Genomic DNA, 23,911 nt, shown 5'->3' with positions numbered 1-23,911 from the left:
TATGAAATGATCTCTGTGACACAGTGTGATTGTTTTATATCAGTTGAGCATATGTGAGTGATGAAGATATATTAAGACAATTTCGGGGTGAGAATGATGGATTTGATGATTGATACATGTGTATATTTGAATAGGGCATGTCTGTGAAAGAGTCCTCCTCCTCCTCCTCCTCCTCCTCCTCCTCTTCTTCTTCTTCTTCTTCTTCTTCTTCTTCTTCTTCTTCTTCTTCTTCTTCTTCTCCTCCTCCTCCTCCTCCTCCTCCTCCTCCATCTTCTTCTTCTTCTTCTTCTTCTTCTTCTCCTCCTCCTCCTCCTCCTCCTCCTCCTCCTCCTCCTCCTCCTCCTCCTCATATTCTGCCTTTTCTTCTGGGGCTGTAGGCAGCATACACAGTGGTCCCTCCTCCCATTTTTGCCACATCCATTCTGGGAAGTGGGTTAGGCTCAGAGAGAGAGTGGCCTGAAGTCACCTAGTGAATTTCCATGGCTGAGGGTAAACTAGAACCTTGGTCTTCTTGGTGCCATGCCAACACCTTAACCACCGCACTTACAGTGGTTCTCGTAACCAAGAGTTAACAGATTGTTTCTGAGCCTGGAACAGCGATATGTACTACCACCCACCAGGCCCTTAGATGTCCATATGCAACAATTATAGAGACTTTTCTGCTGTTTTGCAAAACTGCCCCAAATGTATAAATTAATGACAATTCTTACATAGCTAGATGCACAATTCCCATCAGCTTCTCAGGATTGCTTCTGTGGGTAATCTCTATTTAAGATGCCTTTTCTGGAGGAAATAAACAAATACATGAACTCCATGCATTTGGTGAAGTAGTGTGAAAGCTCAGGCTGTATTAAATATATTAATCTTTAAGGCATTACAAGACTCTTCAGTTTTCCTTGAAACTTCGCTGAACCACAAAGAAACAGAGATGCTTCCACAAACCAACAGAGGAGGACTTTCTCCCATCCCATAACTCCATAGGACATCAATGTCCTTTTGAGAAGGGTAGCAGATGCAGGTTGTCTATCATGGCTGCCCTGCCTTTCCAGAGCTTCTCTCTCGCTCCTAGCCGGCCCCTTAAAAAGTGTGCTTGTTTGTCTTGTCTTTAGTTTTTTTTCCCCATTTAAACTGGGGTGGGGGGGGGGAGAGAGAGAGAGAGGAAAGAAGGGTGTTTGCAAAAACCGAAAAAGAAAATCCTTTTTCCCAGTGAAACAGGAACCTTTAGAATGCTTTTGAATTTCAGCATAACGTGAAGCAACAATAGAAGCAAGGGAAGATGTCCTTAAGTTTTTCTATTTCTTCCACATGTGCCTGGGTAGACCCAGATTTAGGCATAAACTAAACTAGCTACAGCTTCGGGCATCACAGTCTGAGGTGGAGGGTTCTCAATTTTTTTTCCCATTTGTTACAGTTGCATATATGAAAGTAAATTAAGCCCTCCTGTATGGCTCACATGACTCTCACGAGTTGAGCATTGGTAGCATTCTTGCCAAGTTCAGTTGTCATACAGCCTTTCTCCCTCTCCCTCTCCCTCTCCCTCTCCCTCTCTCTCTTTTTTTTTTTTTTTTTTGAGCCTTCAGAATAGTCTTGACTCCTTTCAAAGATGGAACGATGCACAAATTCCCTCAATGGAGGACTGGATGATTAAATTGATGGAATTGGCACAAATGGCTGAACTGACAGCAGCAATAAGAAAAAACACTGTAACTGGATTCGTTTCTATCTGGAAGCTGCTCTTGGACTATTTGCTTGTAACACAAAATAATGAAGTCTTGATTTTAGGTTTTGATGATTGAATGGTTTGATTTTAGAGAAATAATGTTACTAAAAGTTTCATTAATAGTAAGAGATTAACTTTTATGTACTTTTATACCTGTGCTGGAAAAGGTCAGAAGCCACTGGTCTGATATGCTTTTTGCTTATTCCTGCACCGCTTTAGTTTTTCTTGTTTCTTTTTTAGACATGTGTTCTATCGGTCTTATATTCTGCATTATGTGTCTTTATTATATCTTGAAAAATTAATTAAAATAAAAAGGAAAAAAAAATAGTCTTGACTCCTGGTGACTGCCTGGACTAGTCCCTGCAGTCTTCTTGGCAAGGTTTTTCAGAAGTGGTTTGCCCTTGCCTCCTTCCCAGGGCTGTGAGAGAGGATGGCCCAAGGTCACCCAGCTGGCTTTGTGCCCAAGATGGGACTAGAACTCAGGGTCTCCTGGTTTCTAGCCTGGTGCCTTCACCACTGCACCAAACTGGCCCTCTTATTCTCTCTTAGCACTTGCCAGACATAACCTCTACATCTTCCCATAGCTTCAGGTCTCAGCATGTCTACATCCAGCAGTAGAGCTATTAGTACTGCTGCCCTGAGGCCATTCTGAAGCAGAGGACCACTTGGGGTATATTTTTTTCTGAATATATGAGAAGTAACTGCAAAGGAACAAAAGAAACACTAGCGTAATTTGTCAAATCGGTTAACTTTGGTTCTCTTTTGGAGCATTTCAGCTGTTCCTCACAAATGATCAGATATCAATGCTATTGATCAATAAACTCAGATGTTTAAAAAATGCATATAAGCATCACAAATTTCCTTGTTGCACGGGGATCCAAACCAATGTAGTCATTTAGTTCCTGGAATGTCATATCCCTTGGAGCTAAGAGAAACGGTATGTTCTTTCTGGGGATAAACACAGTTGCAAAAATAATTCCTATAACTCAATATGCATTTTTAATGTGTTCTGATCAAACTTTTCCCCTGGCTTTTTCTGACATGTAATCAGACTACTGTATTGAGCTATTGCTATCACTGACTGATTAAAACACACCAGTGATCTTACACAGTTATTCAGTTATCAGAGATGCCTCTATATGTTGTAATTCTTGCAATCTCACTGGAATTAGTTCTTCTGAAAGTTTCAGTAAAGCCAGTAACAAAAAATATATGCTTGCAGCTCTTGTGTCTTTTGTTGATTAGTAGAACAGACACAACAACTATACAATTCTCTGGATAGCTTTGCTGCATCAGATACCAAATTGTTAGGGCATTCTGCAGTATTCTCAAACTATACCACTGAAAACAAAACAAGCACATGCTTAGAATACAAGTTAAAGTTATATTAGAACACTATAGAATACTGTAAAGTTGTAGTGCACATCCATGGGGGGTGTATCGTGAAATGAGTATCAGGATATTGCAATATGAGGTCTGACGCTTTGCACTCATGTAGCAACATGATATGACATGACATGACATGGGCACAGTTTGCATTGTGATGTTGTGACAGTCATTTTGTCATTCAGATGAAACTTCAGACTCCATAGGCACATCAGAATATGTAGATTTTTATTTATAATCTCTTTAAACCTTATGTTGAGATTTATTTTACATTATATTTTTCAGGTTGGAAATAAAAGAGGAATAAAAGTATGGGTTCTACAAGTTGAAAGAATTATTCCACAGCTAGGCTTTTGACATTATTGCTTATGACTTTTAACATGCATGGAGACCCATAATCACAAATGAGACAGGATAAATTGAGCCACAGAGATGTCTGGACAAAATCGCTCTTCAGTGTCTGAATTCATCCTCCTTGGATTTTCAGAACAGCCAGAAATGACAGCTCCTCTTTTCATATTTTTCCTAATGATCTATGTTATCACAATAGTGGGTAACTTGGGCATGATTTTGCTGATCAGAATGGACCCTCAGCTTCATACACCCATGTACTTTTTCCTCAGCAACTTGGCTTTCATAGATTTTTGCTATTCTTCCACCATCATCCCCAAGGTTTTGGCAATTTTCCTGTCAAGAAGGAAAACCATTTCCTTCACAGGATGCTTCATCCAAATGTACTTCTTTCTTGCTTTTGCCAGTACAGAGTGCATTCTTTTGGGGCTGATGGCATATGACCGTTATGTGGCCATCTGCAATCCTTTGCTGTACCCTTCCCTCATGTCCCATGCCCAATGCCTCAAAATGGCAGGAGGAGCCTTCACAGCTGGATTCCTGAACTCCATAATTCATACCACCCTAATAGGTACTTTATCTTTCTGCCAGTCCAATGAAATCAACCACTTCTTCTGTGATCTCCCCCCACTCCTTAAGCTGTCATGCTCAGACACCTCTGTGGCTAAAATATGTGGTTTCATTGGTGCTGGAATCATTATTTTGGTAACTTTTCTAATTATTCTCGGCTCCTACATGTGCATCTTTTCAACAGTGCTGAAGGTTAACTCACTGGGAGGTCAGCAAAAAGCCATTTCTACCTGCCTCTCCCATCGGGCTGCTCTTATCATGTTTTATGGAACAGGTTTGTTTGTTTATTTGCAACCCAGTTCAAACTATTCTGAGAGTCAGCATAAAATTATGGCTGTACTGTATGCGTTCCTCATTCCCATGCTAAATCCCTTGATCTATAGCCTGAGGAACAAGGAGGTAAAGGGTGCCCTGATAAGAGCAGTGAATAAGAACGTTTCATGTTTAAGATAAAGATATTTATCTGCAGAGTGCAGTGAATGTGGATTCAGTTCAATAAAGTGCCAAGCACTGTCTCCTGATTCTGTGGAATATTAAAATTTTGTATTAAACCAGACCTTTGAATGTTCACACAGCTATTTATTATCTTCAAAAACCTGGATTAAGCTGAATTAAAGCAATGTTCTCTTTCAAGACATTACAATGTTGTGACTTAAATCAGGGATGAGGAACATTTCTGAGGCTAGAGGCCATCCTTCAAAATAATTTTTCATTTCAAAGAGTATGGTAGAATGACACAGAACTATTTTAGCCTTCCTTGTTTGTTTTATTTTGTGTGGCCATCATTAAGCTTCACCATGGAATCAGGAGAGAAGTCTAATAGTACCACACCTCAAGTCATATGTCAGTTGGTGACTTTGGGCCTGTCACTCTCCCTCAGCCCAACTCAGCTCACAGGGTTGTTGTGGGGAAAATAGGAGGAGGAAGGAATATTAGGTATGTTTTCCACCTTGAGTGATTTATAAAAATAATTTTAAAAATCTAAAAAAAATTACATTGTACAAAACTCATTGTCTTTCAAACTCACAGATATGATAGAATTTTTGTTTTGAGCATGGTCACAGTTTATTTGTCAAAGCTTCATATTTTCAAAAAACCAAAGGTCTCTAGTATTACTGAATCTAGGGGCCATTTACAAAAACTGATGTAAAAGCATTCTTTCATAGATTGCTATGGGAACCAGTTTGCAAAACCTATCCCTCCTCTCTCTTTCTCCATGCATCCATCCATCCATCCATCCATATTACACATATATAGTATCTTTGTGAATAATAAATTTGGAAGTTGTAAGCAAGAACTAATAGTGGGTGGGGGTTGGAGGTAAAAAAAAATAATTCTTGAAAAAGTATATTTGAAAAGTCTATCTCAAGAATAACATCAGGGAAATTTGTATTAGAAGATTTCCTTGAAGAATTTACATTAACAGCTATGTCAGTTAGTGAAAGCTGTGTGCAGAAGCTTTGTATGCTAGAAAAATTACATATGGTATGAAAGAGGATGCATATTCTTAAATTGATTTTTGAAGATGTGTTTTAAAAAGTGGTTAAGGCACCAGGCTTGAAACCAGGAGACTGGGACTTCTAGTCCTGCCTTAGGCATGAAAGCCAGCTGGGTGACCTTGAGCCAGTCCCTCTCTTTCAGCCCAACTCACCTCACAGGGTGGTTGTTGTGGGGAAAACAGGAGGAGGAAGGAGTATGAGGTATGTTCCCTGCCTTGAGTTATTTATAAAAATAATAAAGGCGGGATAGAAAATAAAATAATTTTTTTAAAAAACTAATGAGCCAAATGTTCCCGTAATATAGAAAATAAAAAGATTGTTGGAGATGTGAATCCAATGACACTGACTCATGACCTGGTGACCACAAGGTCAACAGAGTGTTGTGTATTTACTGTTTGTCCCCTCTTGGCCTGTCACTTTTCCTGCTTTTTTCTATGAGATTGGAAATCTGAGTTCACTTCCTTCTGCCTTTCTTCCTAGGCCCGAGACTCTTCTGGTAGAATGTAGTGGGCTTTGTCTATACCTGTAAGGCGTTTCCTGTAAATAACTCTCCTCTTTTCTGTTATAGTTCTACAACCTGATTTGCTAATCATTGCCTAGGTCAGATTCCACTCTCAGGAAACTTCACATGTATAGCCAGAAGAGCTTCCAACAATGATCCTGTCTCTTCTATAGCTATTTGAGGCTAGCATGGGAAGTCAAGTCCAAACAGAAAAGACAAGATGGGCTTCTGGGAGAAGAGAGCATTTGAAGGCTCCATCTATTCAGTCAGAAGACTAAAACAGGATGTATCCAGGATCTGGAGACACAATCTGAATTGTGCTTGCTGCAATGCCAAGGAATGGAATTGTGCTGAGAATTCATCCTGTGAGGATGAAGGCAAAGCTGACTTCCAAACACAGAACAATAAATTCACCCCATCCCTGATGACTCCTCATCAGGGCCTCCTACCTCCTGACAAATTTAAATGTAACTTTAATAAGTCCAGATTTTTACTGATCTGCATGCTCTTGTTAACAAAACATTCAAATAGTTGCTGCATCCCAGAAGTATATCGAAGAACCCTCTCCTGGACATAGTTATTCCATGTCAAGTTTGTTTCAGGTTGTTTTGCAGCATTATTGGCATCAACCAAGAAACAATTTCCAGATTGTCAGCTGCTACCAAACTTTTTTTTTTCTATTTCTAAAATCTAATTTGTTCATACTTCATGCTAAATCTCTTGATCCTGAGAAATTCCCAGGCTAAACTTCTTTATTGTAAAAAATTGGTTTCAATATCTTCTTTATTGAAGGAACTAGACAAAGAGAGTCCTAAGATATACTACATATAAACCTCTTGAGCTGAACTTGCACCTGCTAAGTCATAAAACTCAGTCTGAGATCTTTTTTTTTTTTCTTCAGAGAATTCCTCCTACTGTAGATGGGATATGGTCAGTTCCTTTTTACCCATTTTTAACGATGATAAATGACACAATACTCCTTTTTTTATTTTTTATAATCCAGTCATGAGTTATGCCCTCTGGGGCAGGTGTATTACAGTGCTGCAATACATGCCCCAGAGATTCCATGGGGACAATCCTCTACCTGCTTGAACATTGAGGATGCTGTTCATGCCCAGTTCCTTCATGAGCAAGCAGTTGTCCTTTCTTCATTCAGTTGAGAATGAAGAGTGCCAGATATTTCATACCCACCAGGATAGATCAGAACAAGAGGGCAGATCACCTGGGACCCTTCAGATATGTAGGACTACATCTCCCATGATTACCAACCAACACTGGTATTCAACCTCTTTATTAGAATTGTGCTCTGACTCAGAGTGAACCCCAAATTCAGGCAAGTGAAGACAATTTGGGATAGTTTTATCCACATGAGACAAGACAAACAGCTCCAATCCAGTCTGTCCTAACTTAAAAATCTCTTATAAGAATTCTGCCCTAAATCTGTTTATTATTATCATGAATTATGTGCTTGTACAAATGCCTGGGAGTGAAAAAGAAGGAGGGGAAATACTGGATTCATTGGTTGACAAATATGTTCTTGAAACACATTTATTCTTTAGAATTATAGAAATGTAGGGTTGGAAGGATCCACAAGGATCACCTAGTCCAACCTTCTGTAATGTACAAGAAAACCAATTAAACCATCCATGAGAGATGGCTGTCCAGCCTCTTAAAAATCTCCAGAGTGGATTCTGCACAATCTCTGTAGGGAGACTATTCATTATCAGGAAGTTTTTCCTTCAATTTAAATGCAGGTTAGGGAGCTGCAAAATATACCCATTATTGCTTCTTCCCTATAGCTTCCCTTCATATACCTGAACATGGCTTTCATATCTCCCCTCAACCTTCAGGTTCTTTTCTCCAGCCTACCTTCATAGGACATGGGCTCAAGTTTCTCTATCATCTTCATTGCCCTCCTCTGAATCTTTTCTAACCTGTCAATCCTTCTGGAAAGATGGTACCCACAACTGTACACTTAGCTGTGCAATCAGACCCCTTCAGTCGTCTCTCTGACCCCCTGTTGGTCAAATCAAAACTAGGAGGCCTATTGAGGCAAATTGGTCCCATCTCCATGCTTTGGCAAAGTGGAACACTTCAGCTGATTAAGATGAAGCACTTTGCTGAGGCAGAGAACATTGACATGTGGTGGTGAAGCACTCCCCTGAAGCAGCAGCACCATTTTACACATTCATGATGTCTGTTTATGCATATAGACCTGTAGTCATGGTTGTATGAGTCAACCAAGTTCTTGCTTGAAGATGTGAGGTTCAATTTGAGTTCATAATCTGAAGGAACAAGATTTCATCTGAACTAATTTCCTATTTGAGACTAAAGTAAATAAATAAATCAACCATAAGCTATCATAATAAAAAAAATAACAAATCTTCAGCTGCTTGCTTGCTTGTTTGCTTACTTGATTGATTGATTGCAAAATGGATGAAAATAACAAAGGTAATCATTTCAGCCAGATAGTTTAGAGAGTCATACTGCAATAATTTTTACAAATATCCTTCATGAAACTCCTTTATGGCAGAGATAAAAGAGATATGGAAAGGACAGCATATCTTTTTACAAAACACCTATCAAAGAACCTGGGGAGAAAGTATGCAGCACACCCAGTGAAGAAAGGATTCAACTTTATCTTAAAAAATGAAGCCCTTCCTAAAGTTCAGAGTCCTTCTTCTTCTGACCAATTGTTTTTCTTTGCTGGCTGGCCTGTTGACCTGGCCTTAGGTAGCAACTCAATATCAGGGAGCCTATCACATTGTCTAGAGAGCGAGTGTGGTGTAGTGGTTAAGGCATCAGGCTAGAAACCGGGAGACCATGAGTTCTAGTCCTGTCTTAGGCACAAAGCCAGCTGGGTAACCTGGGGGCCAGTCACTCTCTCTCAGTCCTAGGAAGCAGGAAAGGGCATCCCACTTCTGAAATCTTGCCAAGAAATGCAGGGACTTGTTCAGGCAGTCTCTAGGAGTCAAAAGTCTATCATGTATCTATCTATGTATTATCTGTTGGCATTTCTTTGTTTTTGCTCGGACCAAGCCACTAGGTTACCATGGTAATTGAGTACTTCCTTAAGTATCGGCAAGGTGAAGAGGTCGAACTTAATTGTCCTCAGTTTGGGTGTTAAAAGCTGCATTGCCTGGGGTAGGAACCTGCCTGGACTTGTTTTAGTTTGTTTCCTTTTCTATACACAGCCTCTCTTCCCAGTCCTCTCTGAGCACGTGTGAATGCACAGCTTGTAAAATATGTTTTTGTGCTTTCTGTAAATACATTTATTTTTATAGAAATGCCTGGTGTGTGATTTTTCTGATCTCTTGGGCCAAACACTTTCCAGCACTCTGACAGGTTATGGGACCAGTAAGCAACCCAGTGAACCCCCAGAGAGAGCAGAGAGAGCAGCTGCACACCTCATGCACATTTTTAAAGGCAGGTAGCAAAGACCTGTGAAGATTTTCTTTGGAGCCGCCTGGAGATTTTCCAGCCACTGCTGGTCTGCAGGACAAAGAAGCCAGTTGAGGTGACTTGCAAAAGAAGGAAGAAGCCATGGCTGCCTCCCAGCCCTCAGTGATGCCCCTTGAGCACCTATCAGAGATCAACTATTTGAATTGGGCCCTGAAGATGGAAATGTATCTTCGCAGAGAGAATCTTTGGCTGCCAATTGGTGAGCAAACCCCCCAAAATCCCAGTGCTGAATGGCTTAGACAGGATGAGTGGGCTAGAGCCACCATTATCCTGGGAGTTGAGGACAATCAGCTAGTGCATGTGAGAGGCATCCAGTCTGCAAAGCAGCTTTGGGACACTTTGAGAGACTTGTATGTAAAGGCAACAGCAGGGAGTAAAGTTACCCTGACAAAAAAACTGTACAAAACCTACCTAGCAGAAGGAGATAGCCTTCCTGAGCACCTGCATTATATTCAGCAGCTGTTTGTTGAGTTGCAGGAGAGAGGAATGGAATTGACACCACTCACAAAATCATATATGCTGCTGTCCTCATGGAATGAAATGTGGGACACGCTGATTTGTACCCTGGAGGTTATGCCTGAAACAGAACTCACCCCATTGTATGTTACACAGCGCTTACTCGCTGAATGGGAGAAGAGAGAGGAAAGATCCCCCCCCATCTCTTCTGGAAAGCTGCAGCACCAGAAAGCAAAGGGAAATGAAGCTGAGGCTACAGAACTAGCCAGCCAGCGATTCTTCACCTGTGGTTCATCTGGACATTTGCAAAAAGACTGTGCCTTGAGACCCAAGAGTAGAAAGACAGAGAAGAAGAACACAAGGGCAACATAGAAGAAGGCTCTTCAGACAACCCAAGTTGCACAGGTTGCTGGGAAGGGTAATTCTGATGTATGGGTGTTAGATTCTGGGGCCAGTTGTCATTTATGTAATTGTAAAAGCTCTTTTGTGTCACTGTCTAAAACTGAAAGACAAAGTGTATCTTTGGCTGATGAGTCTCTGACCAAGATTATGGGACAAGGTGACTTGTATTTATCCTGCTTGGGAGAAACTGTGAAAGGTGTGTTGTATGTGCCAAATTTACAATCAAACCTTTTATCTGTGGCACAATTAGCTGCAACAGGGCATGTCATAACATTTACGAAAAATGGTTGTGAGATACGTAAAAATGGGAAATTGTGTGCTACTGGTATGTTAAAAGACTCCTTGTACATTGTGCAAAATGCAAGGAAGCCAAGCTGCAAGGCTGCAATGGGCAACACATCATGTGTACACCTGATGCACAGGAGATTTGGTCATGCTAATTTCAAGTATATAGCACAAATGCCACAGCTGTGTGCTGACCTAAAGATAAAACCCTGTGATAAATACTTAGACTGTGTAGTTTGCAAAGAATGCAAAACACTAAAAGCTCCTGTGAGTAAGCACAGTGACAGAGTTACAACTAGACCTTTGGAAACTGTACACTCTGACATTATTGGTCCTTTTGCTCCAGGTCTTGGACAAGCAAGATATGCAATGACCATCATTGATGATTTCTCAAGATACACATCTATCTACATCTTAAAACATAAAGATGAGGCATTTGAGAAATTTAAATGTTTTGTGACATGGGCAAATGGAAAATTCCCAAAGCCTGTATCTGCACTCCAATGTGATAGAGGAGGAGAGTACCTTTCTCACAAATTCAAAAGGTTCCTAGCAGACAAGGGGATAGAACAAATTCTTTCTAACCCTTACACCCCTCAGCGAAATGGTGTTGCTGAAAGAAAGGGCAGAACCTTGCAAAATGCAATGGAATGCATGCTTAAAGATTCCAGGTTATTGTTCAGATTTTGGGCAGAAGGGATGTCCACTGCCTGTTATGTACAAAACAGACTGTATAACTCTGTGATTCAGGACACTCCATTCCATTTGTTTTATGGTGTGAAACCAAAGGTAAACCACCTTAGAGTGTTTGGTAGCACTGCATGGGTTCACATTCCAAAACAGCAGAGAAGGAAAGGAGGCCCCACAACAAAGAAAGCCATCTTTGTTGGCTATGAACAAAGCCAGAGGAGCTACAGGTTCATAGTGGGAGAGAAATTAATAATTAGCAAAGCACTTCTTTTGCTGAGCAAAACTGGGGGAGATTAAATTCTAGCTCTCCAGTTGATCTGACCACCACAAGAGAACAGCAAGGACTTGCTGATGGTGATCTTTTGCCTGATGAGGACATTAAGCCAGAAAAGCAAACTGAAGATCTGTCTGATGAGACAGATGCTTCTCAGGAAAGTGATAGGAGTCAAAATTTAAGCTCTGCATTACCTCGCAGGTCTCAGAGAAGTAATAAAGGTGTTCCTCCATCACGTTTTCAGGCTGAAACAGTAAAGGCTTTTCACATATTCACAGAACCTGAGTCTTTAGAACAAGTGAATGCTTTACCACCTGAGATTGCACAAAACTGGCATTCTGCCATGCAACAGGAGTTAGCATCCTTGAAAGAAAATAAAACATGGAAACTGGTAAATCTACCTCCCAATGAACGCTGTCTAGGTTGTAGGTGGGTTTTCAAACTGAAAAGGGATGCTGATGGCAAAATCCAAAAATATAAAGCAAGGTTAGTTGCAAAAGGGTTCACTCAAAGGAAAGATTTAGACTTTGACAAGACTTTTGCACCAGTTACTAAAGGTGAATCAATTAGATTACTGTTAAAAATTGTTGCACTCAAAGAAATGTCAGTTCACCACTAAGACATTCAAACTGCATTTCTCTATGGTGATGTAGACCACAAATTATACATGCAGCAACCCCCTGGCTATGAAAAAGGGGAGAATCTGGTCTGTGAACTGCAAAAATCAATCTATGGATTAAAAGGGGCTGCTAGATCCTAGAGCCAAAAACTAGATGACAAACTGCAGAATTTTGGTTTCGAAAAAGGAAAAGCAGATCCATGTGTATATGTGAAGAAAGACAAACAAGGCTGTATGTATCTGTGCATTTATGTTGATGATTTGCTGCTGTTCACACCAACAGAAAAACAAAGGCTTGATTTTGAAGCCTGCATGAAAAGCCATTTCACATTAAAAAGCCTTGGAACAGTAACAAATTACCTAGCCTTGGAAATACACAGGGAGAAGGATGGTAGCTTTCTGTTCAGCCAATGTAGTAAAATTCAAAAGCTCCTAGAGGATTTTAACATGCAAGACTGTAAGCCAGTCTCTACTCCTATGATACCAGATTTTCAGAAAGGAATAGGAGAAACTCATTTAACTGAGGCAGAGAAATATAGATCTGCAATTGGAAGTTTACTGTATATTGCAAATCACTCTCGCCCAGATATCTCAAATTCTGTGGCCATTTTAAGTAGACAGGCAGAGAAGCCTAGATCTACTGGAAAAGCAGCACTGAAGAAGTTAATATGGTATTTGCAAGGAACAAAGAATTATTGCCTGAAGCTAAATGCCTGTGGAACAGAGAAATTGTAGGCTTTTGCCGATTCTGACTGGGGAGCAGATGTCAGTGACAGGAAATCCACTTCTGGGATTTTAATTCAATTTGCTGGGTCAAGCTTAGGCTGCCATTCTAGAAAGCAAACACTTGTTGCTCTTTCCACTGCAGAAGCAGAGTTTTATTCTCTAGCACAAATCTGTAACGAGGTTGTATGGTTTAAACAGTTGTTAAAAGACATAGGCATGGAAGTGAACCAGCCTATAACTGTTTATGAGGATAATCAAGCTTGCATTGCAATGGCAAAATCTGAAGCCTGCAAGAATAGGACAAAACATATCGATATTAGATATCAATATATCAAAGACATGATAGCCAAAGGGGAAATAATGTTAAAATATTGTGAATCAAAAGACATGATTGCTGATATTTTAACCAAACCTCTTGCTCTACCAAGACATACAGAGTTGACAAAGAAAATTGGTTTGCGTCTTACTCCTGTCCTAACAACCAGGAAACACACTGAGACAATGAACTGGTCTCTAATATTTATTGCTAGTACTTAACAGGAATCCTAACAAACTGAAGAAGCATGGGAAAAACCCAGACATATAACCCCCAAGGGTTAAGGCAGTCCCAATCTGTGTCTCTTTGAATGGCTGAACAATTCATCAGTACTACGCATGCGCTTGACAGTCTGGATGGGAGCCCCCTGCTCGCCATCCTTACTCATGACAACTCCTTAGCAAAACAAAGGGGAGTGTTGGCATTGTTGGCAGATAGCTGGGAAAGCCTTTGGCCCAGGAGAGATCAGAAAAGTCACACACCAGGCATTTCTATAAAAATAATTTATTTACAGAAAGCAAAATGAAAACAAAACATATTTAAAGGACTTAGCTCTCATTGAGAGCAAGCCTGGATGACTACATGCCGGCAGACAAGAGAAAGAGGGACTGGACAAGTCCGGGCAGATTCCTCCCCCCAGGTGCAATAATTAACATTCGAAAAGGGGGCAGTTGAATTCAACCTCTGCACCCGGCCAAAATGATTAGAGACAATAGTACCTTAATCTGTTAGTAGGAAAACCATTAACAGGCATTTCTTTGTTTTTGCTCGGACCAAGCCACTAGGTTACCATGGTAATTGAGTACTTCCTTAAGTATCGGCAGGGTGAAGAGGTCGAACTTAATTGTCCTCAGTTTGGGTGTTAAAAGCTGCATTGCCTGGGGTAGGAACCTGCCTGGACTTGTTTTAGTTTGTTTCCTTTTCTATACACAGCCTCTCTTCCCAGTCCTCTCTGAGCACGTGTGAATGCACAGCTTGTAAAATATGTTTTTGTGCTTTCTGTAAATACATTTATTTTTATAGAAATGCCTGGTGTGTGATTTTTCTGATCTCTTGGGCCAAATGCTTTCCAGCACTCTGACATTATCTACCTATCATCTGACATTGCCTAACCATCCCACTCCACCCTTTGTCCACACATGGACTCTGTAAAGCCAGAAACCACTAAAAAGTCCATTGAATTCATTGAAATCCACTCATTTCCCAACTTTTTAAAAAATTGCTTTTGCCTGAAGTTTGCCATGATATGCCTACCTCTACAAAGACCAGAATAATGCAGGCAATGTTTTTTTCTGTGACACTCTATGGAAGTGAAAATTGGACTTTGAAGAAGCAGGATAGAAATAGAATTGATGCTTTTGAACTTTGGTGTTGTAGAAAACTCATGAGAGTACCATGGACAGCCAAGAAGACAAACAAATGGATCATTGGACAAATTAACCCAGTGTTCTCATTTGACCAGGCTCAAATGACCAGGCTCAGATTATCCTACTCTGGTTACATTAGACAAATTTTCTCTCTGGAAAAAGTGGAAGGAAAGAATAGAAGAGGACAACCAGCAGGGTAGATGGAGTCAGTTGTAGTGATAATGATTGTGCTCTTGGAAGCCCAGGGTGGAAGCCCTCAAGGCACAAATGAACAGGGTCAAATTATCCAACTTTGGACCCATTTTGTGAAGACCCAGCTCTCTGACAAAGGCTGTAATGCTGGGAAAGGTGGAAGGAAAGAGAAGAGGAGGATGACCAGCAGCAAGGTGGATGGACTCAGTTACAGTGGCGATGGGTGCGCTGTTGGAAGACCTGAAGGACCAGGTTAGGGACAGATTGTCCTGGAGAAAATTGATCTACATAGTCACAATGAGTTGACACCAACTTGATGGCACATAATCTCTCAATCAATCAGTATCAATTTCCCGAGAGCAACAATGCCTCTAGCACCTTCACTGCTGAAGGAGGAAGCATCCTAATCCTATCAGGCACCTTTTGTTTTCTAGTAGGTTGCTCCTTTTGTGACTGTGATTCTCTTACATCTGTCTGTCCAAGAAATGTATATAAATCACTTTTGGATTCTATGATATTTTAAATAAGAAAGAGAAGAGAGAAACTATTCTTACATTCTCCCAAGTAACTAAAACTGCCTTTACCTCCAGCTACATGTTCAAGGTATTCATTTTTTTTTCTTGAACAAATCCTGCCAAAGAGATTTGGAGGCATCTGATTAGAATTGACTAGCAGCATCCACAAGCAGTGTCACAGAAGTGCCTCACAAGTGTGTGTGTGTGTGTCCAACATTGCAACATACTTATTTATTTATTGAAATTCTTAAGCTGCCCAAGAGCCAGAGTTCTCTACAATTTAGAAGAAAACTATCTAAAAAATGAAATTCAATACAACAACTTCAATAAAATACAAAACAAAGACACCATACAAACTAGGAGGAGAGCCATCAGAATCTAAAACAGTACAAATTAAAATGCAATTAAGGTATGATGGAAGAGTGTGGGAAAATGAAGGGGTCTTCATGGTCTAATGTGGGCTTCAGCTGAGCATCTCTGGGGAGGGCATTCCATCAATGGGATGCCAACACAGGAAAAGCTCGCTCCCTTGCAGAGGCTTGGAAAAAGGGGGTGAAGGTTGTGTTACAACATCACAGTATTGCTTGCATCAGTCTGACCCCACATGCCCTCCTGTGGATGTTTCTGGACTTGAAAGTTAAAATGATTCAGAGATTGAATTTGATCATTTAACTCAGGGGTGTGTACATTTCAAGTGAATCTTCTTCCAAATGAATCAAATTTCCAAAGTTTTGCAAATGCAGTGTTTCTCAACCTTGACAACTTTAAGATGCATGGACTTCAACTCCCAGAATTCCCTAGTCAGTCATGTTGGCTAGGAAATTCTGGGGGTTGAAGTCCACACATCTTAAAGTTGTTCAGGTTGAGAAACACTGGCCTAATGTGTCTGAGTATATGCATCCCAGCCTGAGCCCAAATTTTTCTCCATATATTTGTGAATTTTTTTTTTGACAATATTGTTTTTAACATTAGTAAAAATCAAGTAAAAACTTATGCTGGTCTTAGTTGTTATGAGAATATAGATATGCACAATGCCTCTGGAAAAATAAAAATGTAAAAGTAACTGCAAGTTTTACAAAGTATACAATTCCTAAGTTTTGCCCCTAAAGCATATTTTTAATAAGAATTTTACTAAGTTTCAAGGAAGATAAAAGCTACAGAAAAAGAAAAAAAATACAAGGAAAAAAACCTTAAAAAGTGTGGAAACACAAGAGACAATTTTTTAAAATTACAAAAAGAGGTGGCTTCTGACTTTTAACAGCAAGGATATACAACAATTTTCCATAATCAATCCCTTACTCTATATTAAACCAAAATCACATTATTTCTATAAATCATTCCATTGGCACATTATAAAAATCACTAAATACAGTTGCTCCCTCCCCTTATATTAAAAGAATACATACATACATACATATCTCCTAATCAACGTCCCCCCAAAGATAACATTTATTTAATTATTTCCTTCTTACTACTATTCTACACATTCCTGTCTACTATAATAAAGATCAAACTAAAAAACATATACATTGTCTGTCATTATACTTTATAATACAATAATTTTAATAATCTTAATCATCTTAAACCCCAAACCAGACATGTATTATTTTTTATTATACCTTAATAATCTTAATCCAAATAGTTTAAGATAAATGAAGTCCACCAAACCCTAAAAGCAATCCAGATAAATATTCTTAAACCCTTATCCCACTTCAAAATAAACCAGAGAATTTACATATCCCCAAAATAGGCACAGAGCTTTTTTCTTTAAAAAAATCAAACAGCCCAACTGCCCCCCTCAAAAACTCTGACTTCTCTTCAGGAGACCTCCCATACATAATAACCCCTTCTTTTCCATGGCATGCCATCAGAAGATCAATTTCACTTATGGCTTGCAACTCAATCTCTCCCTTTAATTTCTTCAACTCAACTATCTGATCTTCATCCAGCATTTCAACAGAAGTCAAAGAGACATTTCTGTCCCTGTTAAATTCCTCAGTTTCATCCATGACATCCCAAACCAGATGACACATTTTAGACCTCATATTCTTCATAATGTCCTGAATGCCTTGCATAAAAACTTGGTAGGAATCAGAAAGAATCTGTTTAAAATCTCGGTGGAAGTCAGAGAAAGTCTGTTTAAAATCCTCCATGTCTCAAGCAGTAGATTATGGCACCCCCTAGGAGCTTAACCAGTGAAAGTCGAAGATATGAAAGAATTCTGGAATATGTTTATATAAGCAAAAGTGAGATATGCAGATTACCTACTTTCCAGGGAAAGTAGAAGCAGAAATCTGAAAGTTCAAAACAGCCGATTCAACGTGTAGAAAAATGCTAATATCTTCAAATTTAGTACAAAAATAATAACAGGTAGACAATTATTTACTCTTAATCCTCCTTAATATTTGGATGGAAAACAAAGTCCAAAACTTTAAAAGATTTTTTTTTAAAAAATTGATCCCAAAAATAATGATAAGCACCAAGAGAACCCGCTTCTCCTTGCTGTAGAAAGCCTCTCTTAGGGTATGCGTATTTAAAAGATACAAATTGGGTAATTTAGAAATGGGGTGGCTGGTCTTAGTGTCCCTTTAAGGCCACAGTGTGGCTTGGAAAATGGTGACAACCCAGCCTCCCAGCTGCTCTTCCCAGTCGAGCACAAATGCTGTTTGCGATCTTCTGGCTGGAAGCAGCCATTTGGAGGACAGATGGGGTGATTCCAGGTGTTTTCCTTTTTCCAGAAAAACACTTCTGGGCTTCAAGAAAAACCTGCCTGAGCCCAAAAAAACTTCCGCATTGTCAGTTCTGCCTGCTGAGCCCACGGGCACAGCTGTTCAGTCTGCCATGTTCCCACTGGAAGTCCCCCCTAAAGCATATTTTAATTGATCTGCACATTTAACAATCATTTCTCACTTAAACTGCTTTAAGGTACCCTAGGGATCCTGGTCTCTGATGGCAGAGTGATGAATTAAAAACCTTTAAAAGCAGCAGTTTTTGTAACAAGGCATCAGATATTTCCACCCTGTTTCCATGGTAAGTCATAAGAAATAAAAACCATTAGAGCAGAAACTGATCTGAAAATGGTGCTCTTAACTATATTACGGGCAGTGATATAGCAGGAATTAGTGATGAGGTTCCTTGAGAAAGGTTGTTGATGACTTAGTCCTTCTGGGGACAACAAAGACTGGCATTTGGTTGGGTTTTTATGGTTAGCTGACTTGTATACTCTGGACAGAAAGGCAGGATACAAATTGAAATAGTAGTAGTAGTAGTAATAATAATAATAATATGGAGGCAAATGTTTTGAGCTTTGGGGAACAAAATAGAAGTAGTCTTTATCACTGTAAGTGAAGCAATCTTTATGGAATAATATTATCTGCATAATTTCATTAAGTATTTAATGCTATGCTATTTTAATGGCATGGCTCAATTCTGGAAGATACGCAATAATAGAATTAGGCATTGGGAGAAGGGGAAATTGATTGGACATGCATTTAATGTGCACTTACTTAAATCAAACATCGTGAACCAATTTCCACACCAAAATGCCATTGAGTTTCAACATTTTCATTTTTCTTGCTTTTGCAACACTGTTTTCCAAGCAAAAGTCAGCATAAATAAAAGAGGAAAATAGAGAAGAGTGCACAGAGATGTATATATTTGTAACAATAAAGCATCAGAATATATTATATTAGGGGTACTATATTTATCTGAAAGGAAGGCTAGGTTTTTCCTAAGCAATTTACCTTTAAATAGGAGATCTGTTTTAGATATGCTGACACATTTGAATGGAAACTGATCATCCTCCTTCCTCCCTCCCTCCCTCCCTCCCTCATACTTTAGGAGTTAATGAATTCAAATTAAGGATCACCATCCTTTCTGTTAAGTGTGATAAATGACTGAAAAAAATGCATGTAGTAGAAAAGAAGTAAGCAAAAATAAGTATACTAGAGGGGGGGAAATCACACAAACATGTTTCTGAACTTTCATATTTGTAAAACAAAAATTGCAAAAGAAAACAGCAATGGCAGTACATGAATTTAAGGTTGGGAAAATCAGACACTGAGAGGTCTGTCCCTCCCTAAATCAGATACAATAATTATGAGAACATGCAAATTCCTTTCCTGTCACCAGTAATATCCATCCTCTCAAGCAAAGGTAACACTAACACTAATTACTAATACTAACGTTAGTAAACAGTATTCTGGCATGAAATTATATGCTATTTCTCTTCTGAGTTATCTCCTGTATTTTTTATTTATTTCTTTGTTTATTAACATTTATATCCCACTCAAATCCAGAGACTTCAGATGACTGACATCCAAACAGAAACTCTAATAAAATAATCATAACAGAAATATAACCATAATAATACAAAAACAAGCAATGAAAACCTAAAATAATTAATATAGTAAAAAGAAAAGTACAAAAATGCATTGAATGTCAAAGAAAGCATCCAAAGTAGACAGCTCCTGGTTTCAAAAAACTAAAAGCAGAATAGTGCAAACATAATTGTCCTCGGTACTCACACACTTTTCGGGTTCAGTTGGAAAAAAGAAAGCAGGTCTGTGGTGTTTTTCTTTCTTTTAATATCTCCCGTTCTAAACCATTCAGGCTTCTAAAGACAGATAGGTGGCCACTGTCTAGCTACAGTATTTCTTGCTAGTTATAATGTCTAAGCAGGACATTATAGGACAACTGTCTTCCTTTTCCATTGTCTCATGGTGTTCTATTTCTTTGGTTTTCCATTTGTATGCCACTCAGAAGTGTCAAGAAATTGGGCAGCTTTAGAAATGGGAGTTATAAACAAATAAGCCCACCAACCAACCAATCAATCAATATAAAAGGCAGTCCAACAGTGCATAGATCAGCCTGGCTAGGGTCAAAACTTGTGTGAAGTTAGCTACATTGGCCTTCTTCTAGAGAATACACATCTGGCACATCAGCCAAACATACATGCAAAAACATCTCTGAATACATGCAGAATTACATTCAGAACATATTTCTTCAAAGAAAATGCAAACTCAGACAAATGCCAGGTTTCCTTGGTCACTGGTTTCCCGGCTTATTGATTTTCAGCATTTTGTTTATAAAATATCAGAGATGACCGATGAGAATATTCCTCTTCTACTTTCTGGGGGAGAGAGGAAGCACTTTTTGAAAACCAAGTATTCGTCCTTGTCCCCATAGTTCATATCTCTCCTTGATTTCAGATCCTGAGGCAAGGAAAACAAGACTGAGCAAAATGGCCAAGTGGAACCACACAACAGTGCACGAGTTCCTTCTCCTTGGCTTCACCGATCGTCAAGAGATCAATACAGGCCTCTTTGTCCTCTTTTTAGCCATCTATGTGGCCACTTTGGTGGGGAACATTGGTATTATATTATTAACCTGGATCTGCCCCAGTTTATACAGTCCAATGTACTTTTTCCTCAGCAATTTGGCTTTCTTAGATATTAGTTATTCTTCCACCATTGCTCCCAAGATGCTGGTCAATTTCTTAAAAGAGAAGAAGGCTATTTCATTCGCAGGGTGCATTGCTCAAATGTATCTGTTTGCTTCCTTTGCAGATGCTGAGTGCCTTCTTCTGGCTGCCATGGCATATGACCGCTACATGGCCATTTGTAACCCGCTACTCTACCCTGTCCATATGTCTCACAAAGTGTGCATCTCTTTGGTAACAGGTTCTTATCTGATTAGCAGCATGACCTCATTGGTGCATACTTGTTTTACTTTTCACATCTCCTTCTGTGGATCAAATGTCATCAATCATTTCTTCTGTGACATCCCTCCACTCTTAGCTCTCTCCTGTTCCAGCACCCACGTAAATGAGATGCTCCTTTTCTCCCTGTGTGGTTTTATACAAATGAGCACTTTCTTGTTCATCTTCGTCTCCTATTTCTCTATCCTTTACACCATTTTGAAAATTCCTACCAATAAAGGCCGCCAGAAAGCATTTTCAACTTGCAGCTCCCACTTAATTGCTGTTGCCCTTTTCTATGGCACCCTCCTTTTCACTTATCTACGACCTACTTCCAGTTATGCCCTAGACACTGATAAAATAATCTCAGTTTTTTATACTGTGGTGTTTCCCATGATGAACCCCTTCATCTATAGCCTGAGGAACAGTGAAGTGAAGGATGCCTGGAAGAAAACATTGGGAAGAAATGTTTCCTGTCATTCATGATGGCATGTAAAGAGAAAAGGAGTGGAAAGTGGACATCAGAACATCAATATAGCAAGTCAAAATACTAATGCAAATTCATACTTTGTGGCAGATTATGCCCAAAAGCCCCCTTCTCTATGATGTTATTATGTACAGTAGTAGTGTTTCATGCTTTTCAATTAAAGTAAAAGAATGACATTTTTTCAGTGATAAATTTGTTCCTTCTTGGCTGTTAGTTAGAAAGCATTTTTAAAAGAATGATGAAATGCGTGGCTTCTGCCAAGTCTGTTTTCTCCTCATGTCCCTGGTTATGGGCCTTGACAAGGAGCCCTCAAGAAAGACCATGTAGGCTCAGCCCCAAGACCATTACCAATCAAGCTCAGATTAGATTGTGAGTCTTGAGGCTGAAAACACAAATACAAAACACAGAGAGCTGAGAAATACTAGAATATTCAATTGTGTTTTTTAAAATATATTTTTATAATATATTCTAATGTTATGAACAGCTTGAATCAGTTCACACAGCACAACAAAAAAGAAAAAGGTAAGGAAAGATTCCTTGGGAATAGCAGATCTACTTAAAAGTAAATCCATACTCATAAATTCCCTTGACTGGTTAATCTCTGATGAACAACAGGTCACTCTGGAAGAAGATTCCGGAGGAATCTAAAGCTAAAACTGAGAGAAAAGTGGTGTTGGACCTGTGACTGATCTTTGCTGCTGGCTGTAGGTTACTTGGTTCCAGTTCAGTGGCTTGACTTGCTGAATCACACTTCTTGAATACACCCTGATATCATCTGCTTCTGTTTCTTGTGTTCTTTGAAACCTGCATTCTGATTTGACCCATAGCTGTCTATGCTCTGTAATGGGGCAATGGTAATGTTTTCTAAAAGAAAACACACAATATGCTACCACCAAGCTTGGATATTCACTGCCCTCTTAAAACAGTAGTTAATCAAGTAGAGTGTGGGTAGGGGGCTTGAACAAAAAGAGATCACTTCACCTTTCTTTGACCTAAATGTTGCCAAAAGTGGTATGGAAGGAAATGTGGTGGCCACATTGCCCTCATATCTTGGACCTAAGCAAAAATAAACCATAGGAAAAAGAGGCTTGTATAAATGGTTTTAACCTGAGCTTTGTGCTATAGAAGTAATGGTCAAGGTGGAAGAAGTCAGCTCTTTGAGGTAGTCCAGACAAGAAGCACAGGCCATGAGTACTAACACTACCTTTATTGTAAGGTTACAATAACGGAATCTTGCAAGTCTGAAAGTACCTCTCCCCTCCCTTACTTTTACTTTCCAGCATACTAGGGGGGGCTCCCTTCTGAGGTGCTTCCCACATCCCTTTTCCTTCTGTGGCCTGAGATACCTTTTGTATGATGGTTGACTGGTTTGTGCCCTTCTGTCTCCCAAGGTCACTCCCATAGACCATTCTAGAAGAAGTGATAGAATTTGCCTGTTTGAGGCTCTTCACATCACTTTGAGGACAATGTAGTGACAAAATGCACAGAAGCCTCTCCCAACTACTGGAATTGCCAGATGAGGGCAGAGAATGAAACACAGTTGATGAGGCATTGGTGAGGCACATCACATACCTACACACTTCAACAAAGTAAAGCTCAACCACTCAACCACTCAACCCCTCAAGCTTCTGACCTCAGACAAGTCCTGGATTTTATCTGCACTGACCTGCTGCCTCATTGCCAGTACAGCCAGGAATAACTTTTGGAGGGCAGAAATGAACAATGTCACTCTTTAATGCAAGCTCTGTGCATGGCATGGTTTCAAAGTAATCTTTACCTGCTCCTGTTAATTCAGACACTGCTCTCCAGTTTGCCTGTGGTATTTTACTTTCTTCTAGAACAGCCCCTGCACTTTGACTGACTATTTCAGAGAGGCAGGAATGCCCCCATACACACTTTCCCTGCTTTTCCTGAATAACATCTGTGCAGATTCTCTTACAGCTGGTCTTTCTTATTAGTATAATGGCTATAATGCTTGTCTTACAAGCAGAATGTCCCCAATTCAACATCTGAAGATTCCCCCCACCAAAAAAAGTATTATTTTTCTTTCCTTGAGTTACCTACTTTCCTACTGGGCTGGGTTTTTGGGGTTTGTGTGTGCATTTGAAATAGTCTACTGGTATACCATTTCATCATTTTTCCAGGAAATTTTTATTTATCTTTACAGGGAAATTTATCTTTGAAAATGTGTGTGTGTGTGTGTGTGTGTGTGCACATATTCCAGTAAAACTCAATCATTGACCACAGAAAGGAAAACAACCAGAAACTACTTTCTTGGGATGGAAAATTTCAAGGACACAGCAACAAAGGAATTTTCCAACGATACAATATTGTAGCCTGCTGTCCAAACTACATACATTGCAAGCTGCTGCAAAATTGTCCAAGTCCAGACTG

General features: G+C 39.6%; 1 protein-coding gene across 3 annotated transcripts; it reads left to right on the top strand.

The window, feature by feature from the left end:
* The first annotated feature begins 3,538 nt into the window (after positions 1-3,538).
* LOC134487323 (olfactory receptor 5AS1-like) lies at positions 3,539-21,516 on the top strand. 3 transcript variants are annotated; one of them, XM_063289056.1, is made up of 2 exons: positions 3,539-4,117; positions 20,551-21,516. In XM_063289056.1, the coding sequence occupies exons 1-2, from the start codon at positions 3,539-3,541 to the stop codon at positions 21,514-21,516; spliced, it is 1,545 nt and encodes a 514-aa protein (XP_063145126.1). The 3 variants fall into 3 exon arrangements, with proteins under 3 accessions (XP_063145126.1, XP_063145127.1, XP_063145129.1); XM_063289057.1 differs by lacking the exon at positions 3,539-4,117 and adding an exon at positions 14,940-15,040 and having other exon boundaries at positions 20,600-21,516; XM_063289059.1 differs by lacking the exon at positions 3,539-4,117 and adding an exon at positions 14,950-14,958 and having other exon boundaries at positions 20,584-21,516.
* The last annotated feature ends 2,395 nt before the right edge of the window (positions 21,517-23,911 follow it).

Source organism: Candoia aspera, chromosome 1 (assembly GCF_035149785.1).
Source record: "Candoia aspera isolate rCanAsp1 chromosome 1, rCanAsp1.hap2, whole genome shotgun sequence".
NCBI classification, from domain to species: Eukaryota; Metazoa; Chordata; class Lepidosauria; order Squamata; family Boidae; genus Candoia; species Candoia aspera.
This window is presented reverse-complemented; position numbering and strand designations above follow the sequence as displayed.